At 43.0% G+C, this 15354-nt stretch overlaps 1 protein-coding gene and 1 long non-coding RNA gene across 2 annotated transcripts; one reads left to right on the top strand and one right to left on the bottom strand.

Annotated features, from left to right (window-relative positions):
• Positions 1-2887: 2887 nt before the first annotated feature.
• Positions 2888-4358, bottom strand: LOC135975364 (uncharacterized). Its single transcript, XR_010592319.1, has 2 exons — positions 4243-4358; positions 2888-2973 (listed from the first exon to the last, which is right to left on the bottom strand). It is a non-coding gene; the product is annotated as an uncharacterized LOC135975364 (long non-coding RNA).
• Positions 4359-11804: 7446 nt separating this feature from the next.
• ATP5F1E (ATP synthase F1 subunit epsilon) lies at positions 11805-14553 on the top strand. Its single transcript, XM_005302957.3, has 3 exons — positions 11805-11966; positions 12608-12734; positions 14399-14553. The coding sequence occupies exons 1-2, from the start codon at positions 11935-11937 to the stop codon at positions 12729-12731; spliced, it is 156 nt and encodes a 51-aa protein (XP_005303014.2). The 5' UTR covers positions 11805-11934; the 3' UTR covers positions 12732-12734; positions 14399-14553.
• The last annotated feature ends 801 nt before the right edge of the window (positions 14554-15354 follow it).

Raw genomic sequence — 15354 nt, 5'->3', positions numbered from 1 at the left:
CTGAAAGAAGTACAGTACATATCAATTCACTATCTGAACAGCTAAAAGTAAAGCTATCTAGCCTACCACAATGCAAATGACTGAACTTGCTATGACAGCAAAGTCAGTTGTATTTGTCAGTACAAATATTAAAATACACCCTTAAGTGGTTCATAGACACTGATGGAAATGAAATACTTGCAAAACTAAATCCTAGTTTACTTAGGAAATATTACCCATTGCTGACAGTGGGTGTCAGCATCAGTTCAGTTATACACAATTTAACGGCAACCGGAGACCAGCCCAAGCTGTGTTCAGGCTATTTTGGAAGATCTGCTCTGAGCAAGTTTCAACCACCATTTCCTAAAAGAGTGCTAAATAACTTGTCCTGTCTAGGCTTGCCATTAAACAGTGTATAGCTTAACCCATTCCTGAGAACAGTAATGTACAGTAAGTCTAAGAGTCTAAATACCTCATTGCATCCTTTGAAAACCACCGAACACTGATGGGTATCCCATTCAGAGGAAAGATCAACCTGCTGCCAACGTTCAGAACCAGGTTTATGACCCAGTGGAGGAAGTGCATGCAAGGAGACCTCGTGAAAGCTGTCATTTCAGAGCTCCTCAACTTCACAGTTAGAGGCTGCTCTTTCATTTCACTTTTTCCCTCTCTCAAAGCACTTCGGGTTAGAGCCACAAAAGGACGTACGTCCTTAACTGCCATTTTAGGCACCTAAGTCCAACATTTAGGTGCCACTGAGATTCTCAAAATCTGCCTAACATCCAAATTCTCTAAGCACCAGCTGTTTTTGCCAGTAAAGTTTCCTAGGAGCCTGTGTTTCCACTGGTGGGTATGTGCAAAGCTGCCCAAGTCCTGTTGAACTGGTTGGTGCCCTAGCTCACAGATAAGCCCTGGTGGGATGCTCACACAAAGGTTTTCCAGTGGGGCCCAATTTGGTAGGTATGCTCAGACCATACCTAATCTGTACAAAAGGCAGCCTTAGGGCAACCAGATCAGGATTTTTTAGGGGCTGAGGCTATGTCCCAGAATACCCAATAGTTCAATGGTTAGGGCCCTCACCTAAAGTGTGCGAGGTTGTTTTCAAATCTGATTTGGAGCAGGGACGTGGGTCACCTACAGTCCAGGCGAATGCCCTAACCAGCAAGCTTTTGGGTTGTCTGGAGTGGGGCTCGCTCAGTCTTTCCTGTTGAAGCTCTTCCCTTTGTACAAATAATATTCATTGAGACAGAACGAGAAGAACACTCCACGAGATGTAGGAAACCCCAGTTCAAAACAGGCAGATTAGGAACTTGAACCTGATTCACCTACATCCCGGGTGAGTGTCCGAACCACTAGTTGTAACTATTAGTTGTAATAATTGGGGAGTGGCTGGGGCAAGGGTCAGGCTGTCTCTGGTTTTTCACAATAAAGGGCTGTCCTGATTTAGGCATCAATCCAGGAGAGGGTTCACAGCTGTGAATCCCAAGTTGTGATGTGCACCTAGCTGCTGTAGAGGGGTAGGGCTTAGGCCACTCCCCTCTTGGCATTTCCTACTGATTAGCTTGAGTGGCTCCCTGCTCATCTTGCTGGCTTCTGTGAACCCCTTGGTGCCTGACATTCCCCATGCATTGTATAGGGAATCTAATTCAGGGCTGTGGATTCCATTGGGTGGCCGGGTACCTAAAAGCTACATCACGCCTAAGTCCCTTCATGGATCTAGCCCTGGTAGCTTCTTTCTACATTGTGGGTATGTCTACACTGTAATAAAAAGCCCACGGCAACAAGTCTCAGAGCCCAGGCTGATTTGAGCTCTATCTGTAGGCCTAAAAATAACAATGTAGCCATTCAGGCTTGGTCTGGAGTCTGGATTCTGAGACCCTCTCCTATTGGGTTTCAAAGCCCCAGCTCCAGGATGAGCCAGAATAACTACACTGCTATTTTTAGTCCCATGACCCCAAGTCTGTTGACCGGGGCTCTGAGACTTGATGCCACGGGTCTTTTATTGCAGTGTAGATGTACCCTTTCACATAAAACCTAATGCTTCTAACTGAGTGTAAATTTGTGATCCTCTCTCTGGTATATGCAATATACCAATACGTGATGCTGCACAGAGAAAAGGCTAGCTTGGGAACGCTTAGTAGCCCATCAGAGTTCTTCCTTTATTATTATGCTATCAACTAGAGATCATAAACTCAATCATATGAGTATAGTAAATAATTTTTCCTGCAAACAGTGGGCCAAATCTTGTTCTCACTGAAGTAAATTGGAGCAGGATTGAGCCCAGTGTGGACTTTAAAGAAATTCCTAGAACTTTGTAGATTTCAAAGACAGAAAAAGAAACTTGTTCTGTTTTATGGCCCTGATCCTGCAAGCAGCGCCACTGGGCAAATCTCCGTCAATGTGGTTTCTATGCAGGTATAGTGGTCTGCTCCAATGGAGAGGTTTGCAGGACCAGGGCCTATGTTTGTAATGTAAACATATGGGGCTACATATACAGTTAATAATCTTTGTAAAATTCCAGTGAAAAGGGGAGACATCTGATTCGCTGGCAGCCTTGGGATTTTTTGGCTTGTTTTTTGTCTTATTTTTCAATGTATTTAAAATAAATATGACGTCATGTAAAGATTGTACAGCCTTTGTGGCTTTCCTATCAGCTGGCAGGTTCGCTTCAAGCTGAGCCAGTGCATGTTTGCTGCTTCGCCCGTTGCTGGGGTTTGAGCTGAAATTATTCTTGTAAACAAACCAAACATTTAGGAAACAAATGGAAATAGTGTTTAGTCACAGGGGAGTTGCACAATAAAATGTTCAGCTGGGGTGTGAATTTTATTTGGGGCTAGAGTAGTGTTTTGTGGGAAGTGAGGTGGGGAAATTTTCAGCTGTGTGCAGTGACTTCTTTTCTGTGGAGTCAGTTTATGAGCTTGTTGCTGCTGTTTGCGTCTTCACTGGATTGCAGTCAAAGGTGTCTGGACTCTGGGATTGATGTTTTTATATTCCCTGCATTGAAATTGAGATGAATAAGTAACCTGCTTCTGACGAAGAATTTTTAAAACCCTTTTCCTCTTCAAAAGCAGCTATGTCCCAAACCACTAAGAGAATGCAAAATATAGAAGCAGTAGCATGGCTTGAGGTGAAGAGCTCAGTTTACAGCAACTTGAAGAGTATCGGGTCCTAAAGCCATTTACATTCTGGAGCATCAAAAGAGCCTGGCTTGAGTACAACCATATTTGAAAACAAGCACTGTTCTGCTTAACTCAGAGCTGTGTTACAATTATGCTTGGGCATAACCATGTTTGCAGACAGTTTTAAACGTATTTACAACTAGTAGTAGCAGCAGCGTGGTCTAATATATAGGACATCGGATTGGGAGTCAGGGGACCTGGGTTATAATTCTGATTTTGCCATTGTCTGATTTTAGACAAGCAACTTTATTTCTCTGTGCCTCAATTTCCCCATCTGTAAAATGGGTAACATTTTCAAACGTGGCTAAGTGGCTTAGCAGCCTAAGTCTCACTGACTTTCACTGGAACTTAGGGCTTGTCTACATGGTGCCTTAGTCCGCACTAGAGAGGTGTGAATTCTAGCATGTTGCACACTAACTGGCTCGTGTGGACCCTGCTGGCATGCGCTAAAAAGTTCCCTAATGCATATTAATGTAGTCCAGTTTCAAACAGTACTACGTTAATACACACTAGCGAATTTTTAATGCACACCAACGGGGTCCATATGGGCCAGTTAGTGCACATAGCATTTACACCCCTCTAAAGTGGACTAATGCACTGCGTAGCAAACACTTAGTCTTCTAAGGTTTGGATTCACAAAGGTATTTAGTGATTTCAAGGGCAGTTAGGTGCCTAAGTACCTTTGTGAATCCACACCTAAGTGTCTTAGTTGCTTTTGATGAGGCTCTTAAGTCACGTAGGTGCTTTAGTAAATTGTACCCAGTGTTATTTACTATCTTCTGTAAAACGCTTTGACATTTATGGAAAAAAACCCTATATTATTATGTTATATTACAACAGACAGGGCATAAGACCGTTAAATATATTTTAAATTAAAAGAACAAGGAAAAGTCATTATCATCATTTACAATAGTTATTTGTAACTAGTAAATGTGGACTGAATCCTGACCCACAATTTCCTTATTATGCCAAACCTACGGCTCTCTAGACTGAGAATAGTCAGCCAAGCCTGCCAAATTGTGTCTAATTTGCAGAGTGGACAACTGAAAATTAGAATTTCACTGCCAAAGTCATTTTTACTTACAGTCTAAACCAGGCGTTGAATCCAAATGTCCAAAAGTTAAAAAACACCTAATGGGTTCATCCACATCACCAGCTCATCTCCAACATCTAGCTCTGTAACAGAAAACAATACAGAACTGCAACCTTACATTAAAAGTGTAGATGATTTCAGAATACAGTATTATGTACTAGTGCTCCATGCTGAGTGCTTCATTGCGGCAGTAAGGGATTTACCAGAAGATTACCTGTATTTTAATCAGCATGGCATGATTTCCAGTAGCTGTTGAACAGATTAGGGTCATTTTCAGGAAGCACAGCAGAGCTTTAACAGCAGGGCCCAATATGGCTCACACTAGGGAAGAAAGGTGACAAATCCACAACTAGAGAAGGTATGAAGTATTATTAAAGCGCTCTCTATGTTCTGTGCAGTAATGACTATGCTTCCATGTTTCTCCAATGTGTGTCATTTCACAGGAAAAACAGAGTAGCTTTGCCACTCTAAACAAATGCAGAAGAGACACAGTGAAGGGACACTGGAATCTGTAGTGTGTTGGAAATCATGTCAACACCGGCTTTTCATTGTGTTGCGATTAGCTTAGTTATAATTATTTGTTTTCTATTGTAATGTGCATGCGTGAAACTTTTTAATCTGAAGAGAGAGAGAGTCACAGAATGATGGATCCTTATTCGTTAGATGGGAAAGGATTTCTCAGGGATGGTTCATAATTTTTGTTGTTTCATCATAGTGTGCAAGGGAAGAAGGAGAGTGAGCATATTTATATGCTCATCATAAACACTACTGAAACCTGTGTGGCAAGAGATTTTCATGTATTTTGCCATCCTGATCCATATACTGTGTACACTTGATAAAATGACAATTATATTGGATGACCTCTAAAATCACAGGTTTATTAAAAATAAATGTAAAGTTTATTTGGTAATTCAGTATTGTTTAGGCCTTGTGTTGTTGCATATGTGGATTTTATTTTGTAGAATTAAATATTTTTCATATTGTGCCAAATTCCTGTGGTCCTTAGTCTGTACATGCTACAACTAAACTCCTGTTGACTTCTCTTCACTTAGTGGGAGTGATGATGTTAAATCAATTATGCGTGTGTCTGCCCCTCAGTCAGACGATGATACAGACAAAGTTCAGTTGTGTTCCTAACCACCTGAGAAACTGCAGCCTTGCATCATGAGTGCATGCTTTACATGTCCTGGCCCATTATACTGTGTTTGAACACAACTGTGAGTGAATATATGTTTGTAATGATTTTTTTTTAAATACATCTCTTGCCATGTGTCCCATCATGACAACTGGTGTCAGTAAGATTGGAACTGCTGACTGTCTTGCTGTGCAGTCTTGAGGGGCTAGGAGCGGGGCCTGCAGAATTTCCATCTTGTGATCTATCCCAAACTATATTAAAGGCACCATTCTGAACTAGAATCTGAAGTTTTCAGTTCCCTTTTCAGCTATACATTGCTTATGTTCTGTGGTTTTGCTGAGCATTTGCCAAACTTTATTCTCAGGATTAAAATGGATGTATTGTCTTTTTATCATAATTGATCTCTTCAGTAGTTTATTAAGGCAGCCAGAGTGCCCACAAATTAAAGATCATCATTATTTTATTAAGAATTACACCCAAAGAAAAAAATAACAAGTGATCAGATGGGACCAGTATATAAAATAAATAAAAGAGCATAACAGAAGCTGCCAGACCTTTTCAATACGTTTCTTAATTAGTTGTGAAGGCAATTTGGAATGACATTGCCCCCCAAAATAAATCAATACTTATTGCTGAGAGAATTACTATTTTCTTTTCCATCTCTATTAATGTCCTCAAGGAGATGCACTTTGCTGAAGTATGCTGCCTCTCTCAGCATTGATTCAGATGAGAAAGAAATGATCCATCATATCTTTATAGTGATAGGCCAAGTAGGACTCACACTTGCCATTTACAACTACATATTTGTTTTAACTGTAAGCCATTAAAAACCTATCTGTCTACAATGGCATTTATTCCGCTCTAATCACTATGGCATCTGAATGCCCTCTGGTATCTGGAGACCAGAAGTTGAAAAGAAGGTTTAGTAACTTTCATTCTCTTATTTAATTATGATTTTATTTTAAATCATCAGGGCAGGTGATGAGCTTGTGTATGTAACAGGAGGGTATTTGGAGGGTCCTGTGCTAAGATTTTGCACATACTATGGTCTAGAGACATAGATACACTTAGAAAGACAGATACATACTGATGCACAAATGCTTCTATGCATTTACTTGTCTGGGATTCTAGGAAATGCTAATATTTTAAGGCAGTGGTCTCCAAACTTTTTTGATCACGCACCCCTATCAGTAAAAAGATTTTGAGCACGCACCCCCTGCCACACCAGCTCTACCATTTTTGCCGAAGCAAAAAAAGAAAAAGAAAAAAAAAAGCCACTCGGACTCCCGCCCGAACTGACAAAGCAAAAAAGCAAAAAAACAAACAAAACAAACAAACAAAAATAGCGCTCCTCCTGCCGCGCACCCCAAGGATCCTCTTGCGCACCCCACTTTGGAAACCACTGTTCTAAGGGATCATGTTGTGAGCTTATAATATTAGAATTTAGTTGATTAAACTCCCAGAGTGAAATCTGTGTTTAGTTACTTTCAGTAGTAATATTAATTGGTTTTCATGTTCTCATTGTTTTATATTTTCTTAGCATTTTAATTGTTGGAGAGTTTTAGCTGAACCTGCCTACGATCGTATAAAACGCCAATCATTTTGTGGATTTACTTGGCTTTTCAGTCTCTTCAGTCTCCCTGGATCTCCATGGTCTCACCTTTTTGGCCTCCCTGGACCCCTCCATTTTTGAGTCTTCAGCCTCCTTAGAACTTTCCAAACTCACCTTTTCAGATTCATTGGACCTCTCCAGTCTCAGCTCCTCAGATTCTTTGGACCTCTCAAGCAACACTTCTTCATCCTCCCTGGACCTCTCTGATCTCGCCTCTTCATCTTCTCTGGACCTCTCTAGTTGCAGCTCTTTGGCCTCTCTGGATGTCTCCAGCATCACCACTTCACTTTCCTTGGAGCTCTCCAGTCTCACATCTTCAGATTCCTTGCAACTCTCCAGTCTCACTTCTTCAGTTTCATTGGACCTTTCCAGTCTCACCTTTTCGGGCTCTCTGGACCTTTCTAATCCCAGCTCTTCAGTATCCTTGGACCTCTCCAGTCCCACTTCTTCTGCCTCCTTGGATCTCTCCAGTCTCTCATCTTCACCCTCCCTAGACGTCTCCAGTCATACCTCTTCAACTTCCTTGGACCTTCCTTATGGAGTCTCTTCACCCTCTCTGAATGTATCTGATCTCACCTCTTCGACCTCTTCACCCTCACTAGACCTCACTAATTTTAACACTTTAACATCTCAGCGTTCCTCTGATTTATCCTTATCAACCTCTCTGGATGTTTCTAATCTCATCTCTTCACCCTTTCTGGACCTCTCTGACCTCACCTTTCAGGATGCCGCTTCTCTCACCTCTTCAGTTTCTCTGGACCTTTCCAATCTCACCTCTTTAGCATCTCAGGACCTCTCTGTCAGAGCTCTTTAAATTAGTTCCTGTTTGGGAGAGTTCTATAAATTGTACTCAACCCTGGGTATGAAAACAGTTTGTACAGATCTGTAGTGGTGCCTTGTTTATGGCTGCAGAAAAGTCAGTCATCTATGTTATAGAGTTTTTGTAGAGCTCTGCTTTTATGTGCATACACTAAGCCTCATTCTGTCTCAGCCTGCTACCTCTCTCAGAGCCCTGCCTCTTTTTAAAAGCTCATATTGAATTTTCATCTTCTACCCAAGATCAACAGATGACACAAGGGCTAAATGATCAAATAATTGCACTCAGTTTGCATGTCTGCAAAACTTGAGCAAAGTGTGCACAAGTCGAGGCAGGTAGTATGTCACACTGATGTACAGTGAGAGGAAAGACATGGACAAAAGCGCAAAGCAGGATGAAAAAAAGAAAGACCAAAGAGGAAGAGGGAGAGACAGAGCTAGAAAGACAGGCACGGGATGGTGTGGGGAAGACAGAGAAAAGTAGAGGAACATTTAGTGGGATAAAGGTGCCCAGGGCTTCTAATATCCTAATAAATTGTCTTGGTGGTTTGGGCAACACATGAGGCATCAAATGACCTTGCTTGGAGCTATGGTATTTATCAAATAAAATCACCAGCTGTAACAAATCAAAGCAACCCTAGTTTAAAAATAACCCTTCCTTCTCTCCCACCAATACTAAAATGACTTGGATTTAGCAAATAGAACAGTTAGCTGTGCAACACCTCATTTGTTGGCAGGATTGTCACAAACATAATAGAGGTGAGCATATTCCAATGCTTCCTGGTATCCTGCTCTTTTTCGTTCTGTCACGGATACTACCTGTGCTTTCAGGCTGTTGGTTCAGTTTGTTGGGTTTTATATTGACTGATTGACACTCCCTCTGGCTGCTGTGCCCAAAGTGCTGAGTGTTCAGTAGAAAGAATTTGTATTTCTGTAGTAATAGGTTACTTTTTACATGCTGGAAAACTATTCCAACATGCCATGTATGCCTCATAAGTAAGAGAGCAAAAATGACTTGCAAAAAACCAAGCAAGAAAATAAACACATCAAAGAAGATTGTTGGCTTCTTTTATAATAATTTTTGTGGAATTATTATAGGAGAAATTGTGAGATGTTTTTATTTTATAAAAGCTTTTAAAAATTAAGTTTGACTTCAACTGCTGCATTTGAGGTCAAGCAGTTGAGTAGACCCTTAAAAATCAGCAAATTAGTGGCTGAGGTGAAATGAGCTGGTCAAGTTCCGTTCCATATATATGTGTCCACCTTAAACACGTACAGTAATCACTAGTGGCACTAATTGGAACCCTTGCTAGCAGTCTCAATGGAAAAGTCAAGTAGGGAATGTGCAGGGAGAGTGAACTCACCCTTCCAGACTTACAGGGTTTTCAGGCACACTGGTGTGGCAAAATGGACACATTTTCACTTTTACTGCCTTTGCTGTACATGCTGCGTAACAGACTGTATCTATGCATGAATAGATGTCTCTAGGACTGTGAATCTCACATCTTTCATCAGCGTTATCCACCAAGCTCAAGTTTGGACTCTGGAGAAGCTATGTTGTCATTCTTATCATGTATGGATTTTTTATTGTCATGGTTTTTAGACCAAGTGGAAGCTCTAGTGCATTTGGAAATGACCTGTTCTTTGCCATGTAGAGGCTTCTGTGTGTGAGACAGACACACTAATAAGTTAATTGATATGTTTACTGGAGGGATTTGCCTAGTGGTGGTGTCCTGCTTCTCTCTGATGGAACGAAATAGGCTTTGCTTCCAACATGGACCTTTCAAATGCTGCTTTTCTGGCAACAGCTCTGAAAGGATGAGAGAAAGAGGCTGGTTTTCAGATCATGCCCAGTTTAAATCCACCTCCACAGCACCGTCTCTGCCCCTTCCCAGGACTCCTGCACCGGGAGCAGGCCATCTCGGAAGGCAACCAGCAGTAAATCTGCTTGAGGCTTCACGTCATAGTGGAGCCACTTCACATTTGAGAAGTTTCCTTTAAAGGCATTCCAAGGGGCAGTCTCTGCTGAGGAAATTTTTGCAGTGTAGCTTCTATGGAGACAGACTGCAGCAAAGCTCAGAATAGCCATGGAAGAACAGCGCATCTGCATGGATGGCACAGGTCTTCAGGGATTCCCTTACACCCATGTTGATCCAAGAGGATCCATAATTTGTTGTTTTGTTTTTGGGGTGGGGGACTCACATGCACATACCTCAGTGGAACAATTCAATGGGTCTGATCCAAGGCCCATTGAAGTAAATGAAATTACTCCGATTGATTTACATGAGCTTTGGCTCAGGCTCCATAAGGGAGGCTCAGAGATTCATCCTCAAACTTCTGACCTTCAATTTGCAGGAGGGCATGCTTGGGTCCATCATTTTTTTAATTATTGTTGTTATATATGTAAAGTAACCCACCATTTTCAGGCCACTGTAGAAAATGATTAGATTGGGTTTCTGGTTAGTGATATATATTTTCCCTCCTTTTCCATGTCTATGTTTAGGCAAATTATGGGTATAGTTTTCAGGAGTATACAAATATAAAAAAGACAGTTTTCTTTTGTTGTATCTAAAGGAGGACCCTTTTAAAGCCTCACTTTCCCAAGGATGAGGTCTCAGTGATTGTGGGAGAATTTTAGGGTCTGCAGACACCTTTGCTAACAATTTTCATCTCTTCAAGTATGATTATCTTGGTATGGATTATGTGCATTTTATAAAAGCATATTCTCAGATGTTTGCTTCAGCTATGTTTTAGTCAGTTGTAACCTAAAACCTACTGAAAGGTGTTATATAAATGTAAGATGTCATTATGTGATGATGAATAAGACCATCCACTGTTCTCCAGCCTTGTAGAAAATAATTAGGGTTTCCTTTCTGTTTATTTTGTCCTAACTTTTGGTGATTTTCAGGCAAGTTATTGGCAGTGGTTTTAGAAATGAAAAACCAAAGCCCTGATCCTGAAACTGGTTCCCTTTAGACAGACCTCTGAACACATGTAGCACCCCATTAGTGTTTAGAACATTATGCAGGTCAGAGGTCTGCCAGTCCAGAGCCAGTTGCCAGGATTGGGGCTGTGGTGTCTAGGGTTAACAACAACCCCAGATTGTTGAACATTAAACAACATTTTCATAAAAATATAATCTTCAGTGAACACAGTCAACTTGAAACCCAGTCAGTTTCAAGAGAGTTCTGGAAGTGGTTCTGGATACCACACCTCCCCTCCCCTTACACCCCCTCCCCCAATTTTAGTGGTTTATCTCTCTCTGGTTGCTGTGTTAAAGACCCACACAAAGCAACAGGGGGATATTCACAAGGCCCTGATCCTGTGCTGTTCCTTGTAGGTGGGCCTCTTATGTCTCTATGGAACCCTGAATCAGGTGCTAATTGGCTATCGATCAGGAAGAGTGGAGCTGCCCCCAAAGCATTCTTGAATGCACCAAGAAACAGAAAGGGAGGCATGTTCTCCTCTCATCTCGTTCAGCCACACAGATCTTGGGTGCCACCTGGGGCAGCAGTAGGTGAGGCAGATTTCAGCCAGAAGGGTGGGGGTTTAGGTTAACGATGCCAGGCAGGGGTTATCATGCTCCCACAACCTAGTCAGGGCTCTGGAGGTGGATTGAGCGGGACTGGGGGGTGCCCCACTCGGGACTAGCGCTGGGTGCAAACCCCGGGCTGCTTTGGCAACCCCGCGGTGACTGGCTCGGCCTGGGTGAGATTTCAGCCCCCAAGGCAAGGGGCTGCCTGCAGGGGCTCGGGACGCGCCATGGACCCTTGGTGGGCGGGCGATGGCACAGTGGCCGCTGGTTGCCTATAAGCGCGAACCCGCCGCTTCCCCGCACCGCTGCGCTGCCAAACCCTGCAGCAAATGGGGTGGGGGGGCGGCGCCAGGTCACTCCGCACTCTGATTGGCGGCACAGAGGAATCCGGTTGCGATTGGTGGGAACAGTTCGTTGGCTGCGATTGGCCGAGTTCCTTGAGGGGATGTAAGCGTTGATTGGCGAAATGGGGCGGCTTCTGATTGGTTACCGGCGAGTTCCTTGGCCTTTCCTGTTCCGGTGCGCGCTGACCTTGGGGCTGGCGGGTCCCGGCTGTTTGCTCCCTGAGGCCCCGGAACCGCAGCCATGGTGGCGTACTGGAGACAGGCCGGTGTCAGGTACCGGCTGCTCGCGGCCAGCCCGCGCCTGCCTCATACCCCAGTCTCCTGCCGGGGAGCGGCCGCAAGCGCCTCAGACGCTAGTGGGGCAGCGGCGCCTCAGTGACCCTGAACGGAGGGTCTGTAGCCCGGGACAAGGTGTGCGGTGTGGCCCTGGGCTGTAGCCGCCTGGGGTCCAGGCGCGGCCGGGAGGAGGCCCCTGGGGAGCCGAGGTTGGGAGCCCAGCCTGGCCACTGCCAAGCTGGGGAGCGGCCCCGGCTCGTGGCACTGGAACAGATTCTATAGTGAGGTGCGGGAAGCCATTGAACGAAACTAAACCCTGTAGATGATGGAAGCAATCTCAAGCAAGGAGGTGTTGCCACGCCCCTAGTTTCAGCACCCGTGGTCTGGTGGGGCCAAGGGCGAGAGCCTGTTCCCCCGTGCGATCACACCCACTGACTAGCTCACGAGGCAGAGGAGGGCGCCTCGCTGGGAAGGGTGCTCTGCTGCAGGCCCTCACGTAGGGAACTGCCTAAAAACATGGCAGTGCAGTTGTTGGCAGCACCTTCGCCTGCTCCCGGTAGAGCTAGAGTCCCTGGAACTGATTATGTTAATTCTTGGGCCCCACCTGGTTTTTCATCCTGTTTATTTCCTCTTTTCAGCTACATTCGCTATTCCCAGATCTGTGCCAATGCTGTCAGAGCAGCGATGAAACCACAATACAAAGCTGAGGCAGAAAAAGCTGCTGGGGCCACTATAAAAATAGTGAAGCCTAAAAAGGAGTAAGATGTAAGTAAATAGTATGGGAAGGGTTTTTTGGATCCTTTATTATAGGTTCTTAACTTCTTCTAACGGTGAGTGATATTGAGGAATCCTCTCATATTACCTTTCAGGTTAACAACAATCTCAAACCTGCAGGTAGTTTGTACACTGTGCGGAAGGTGTAGCCCAGATCTTGGTGCATAAGACTAGTTGCATAGGCTATTAAGTAGCATGTTGAGTGTAGATTTCTCGGACTATCGGTTGGCTCAGGGATAGGAAGAAACTATTTAATTTCAGCTCAGTAAAATGAGATCCTCTCAGCCTTCAAACAAGAGCTTAGGTTGTGTGGACTTTGAGCTCTATATGTGTCTGGTTGGGTCAAACTGTTACAGGCGGCTTAAAAGCTTTTAGCTTGAATAGCTGTCTTTTTTTTGTTTTGTTTGTTTTTTGTTTTTTTGAGTTCCTCCACTTCATTTGAACAAGACCAAGCGATTGATTTGGTCCCTGAACTGTGCACCCCACCCCACCCCATCACCCAACCTAGCACACAGAGCCAAAGTTCATTCCTAAATAACTCTTCCCCAGATGGTTAATAAGCAACTTAATCTCATCTACATTGTTTTTCTGTTGAGCAAATGTTTTGTGCTTGTGAAAGGTGGATACTATTTGTCCCTTCACTTGTAAGGAAATGTACACTGCAAGCAATTAAAGAGGAGTCTTTCCAGATATCTATGGACTGGAATGACTGTGGATGAGAAATCTAGTGTGTACCTGTTGGTTTAGCCTGGCTAGTCAAAACAGACCAAAGACTATATGAAGTCATGTAACTAGAACTGCAGTCTAGTGGAGATATCGATCTTTCTCAGTAAAGGTGCCATGTTTTTCTTCAGCATCCTGGCCAAAACTCCCATTGTATTTGTTGATAGAAACCATGTCTGCATAGTGTCACTCTTCAAGAAGTTGGAGCAATATTATCTAAAAATTTGCAGATAAAGGTAAAAACTGAAATACAAACTGAACTAGGATCATCTGTTACAAATGTTGACAAAGTAAATAACTTCAGTCTTCTTAGTGTTTTTCTGTCCCCTGAACACACAGGGCTAGATTTACAAATCGGGGCACTCACTTGGGAGGTGGGAGCTCCTAGTTTGAATTCCTGAATTGGAGTGGAATTTGAACAGGAGTGTCCTAACCACTCAGCTGTCAGATATTCATGGGTGGGTCTCTTTATGTTGAAGCTGTTCCATGTTGAATAAATCATTGTTCATTGAGCTAGTGAGAGAGAAAGTAACTCTCTCTAATTCAGTGGTTAGGGCATTTAATGGGATGTGGGAGAGTCATGTTCAAGTCCCTGCTCCAGATCAGGGATTCAAACCTGGATCTCACCTCCCAGGTGAGAGGATTTACCAGCCAGCCCCCAAAATTGCTGTCCCTTTGTGAATGTAGCCCGAAGTAATTAATTTCTCAGGGGCCCTTCGGTCTAGTCTTTCTCTACCACAAGGATGACCACTGGGTGAGGAGGCTTAGCAGTTCTAAACATACAGGGCAGAACCTTTGCACTTGAACTGAGACAACTCTTTTCCCACCCCCATTATGAATAAATACTACTTTTGTTTAGAAACACACTGCAAAAGCTAACATCCTGTCTCCTTACAGCAAATGACTTATTACATTCTTTAAATCTCTCATAGGATTGTTCCTGTGATGAACTGTATGGACAAAATATCAAGTGAAGACAAGGTCATGGGTCTGAAGATGTGCAATGTAGTCTCTTCGTGTTAGCTATAAAATCTGTCTGCATGTGTAAGTCAACATGCTAATAAACTGAGCTTCTAGTTCACCATGACCATAGCTGCTATTGTGGTTTCTCTTTGAAAGCATGAGTTACTATCTTTGGTAGGGGCATTTACTTTCTCTTTTGTGAGAGAGACAAATCGTTAGACTTTCTTAAAGGAAATTTGAGTGGCTTTTATATTGGAAATTCTATAGTTACTGCAAAAGAGTAAAATGGTGAATTTGAGGAGTTTAATACAAGCTGAGAGGGGAAGAATTGTTGGTGTTTTTTTTTTTTGTTTTTTTAAGTCAGACTACTCAACTACTTGCCTTCCGTGACTAATGAACATCTTGGAGACTGGTATTCAATCTTTACAAAAAGCCGTCTATCTCCTTTGAGGCGCTCACAATAAACTTGTTCTGTGATACCCCTTCACTCCCAACAAGTCTACTACCAAAACGCAGGGATACCAAAGTTGACATTCCTGGTATTTTGAAAGTGTAAAAAAAAAAAAAAAAGGGGGGGGGGGAAATAAAGGCACAAATCCAGGTTCTTCACAGGTTACCTTTAGGAGTTGATGTTCCCAATTCACTGCAAGCATTAAACTTCTACATTCAAAAAATGGTAAATTTTTGGACAGATTAACAGTTCTAAAATGTGATAGCTAAAGACCAAATTTCCCTCTGAAGATTATAGCTTACTTCAACTTAACACCTGTTACAGTCTTCTATTGACAAGTGTCATAGCTGTGTATGGAAAGAAATGGAAACTATTCCATTAGGGTACTTTAGCTTCCTCTGAAGGAATTTCATATGTTGAACAATACTCTCATACCTTGGTCTGAAGGGAGCTCTCCTGTTTCTCTGGATTGTC

This window comes from Chrysemys picta, chromosome 13 (genome assembly GCF_011386835.1).
Source record: "Chrysemys picta bellii isolate R12L10 chromosome 13, ASM1138683v2, whole genome shotgun sequence".
Classification (NCBI taxonomy): Eukaryota; Metazoa; Chordata; order Testudines; family Emydidae; genus Chrysemys; species Chrysemys picta.
Note: the sequence above shows the minus strand (reverse complement) of the source record. Positions and strands in the feature narration are given on the sequence as shown.

What these genes read in the sequence shown, in the direction of transcription:
- ATP5F1E (XM_005302957.3), top strand. Translation starts at nt 11,935, where the DNA reads ATGGTGGCGTACTGGAGACAGGCCGGTGTCAG. An exon ending in TGGAGACAGGCCGGTGTCAG is followed by an intron (nt 11,967 to 12,607) that starts GTACCGGCTGCT and finishes TCCTCTTTTCAG; the next exon opens with CTACATTCGCTATTCCCAGA.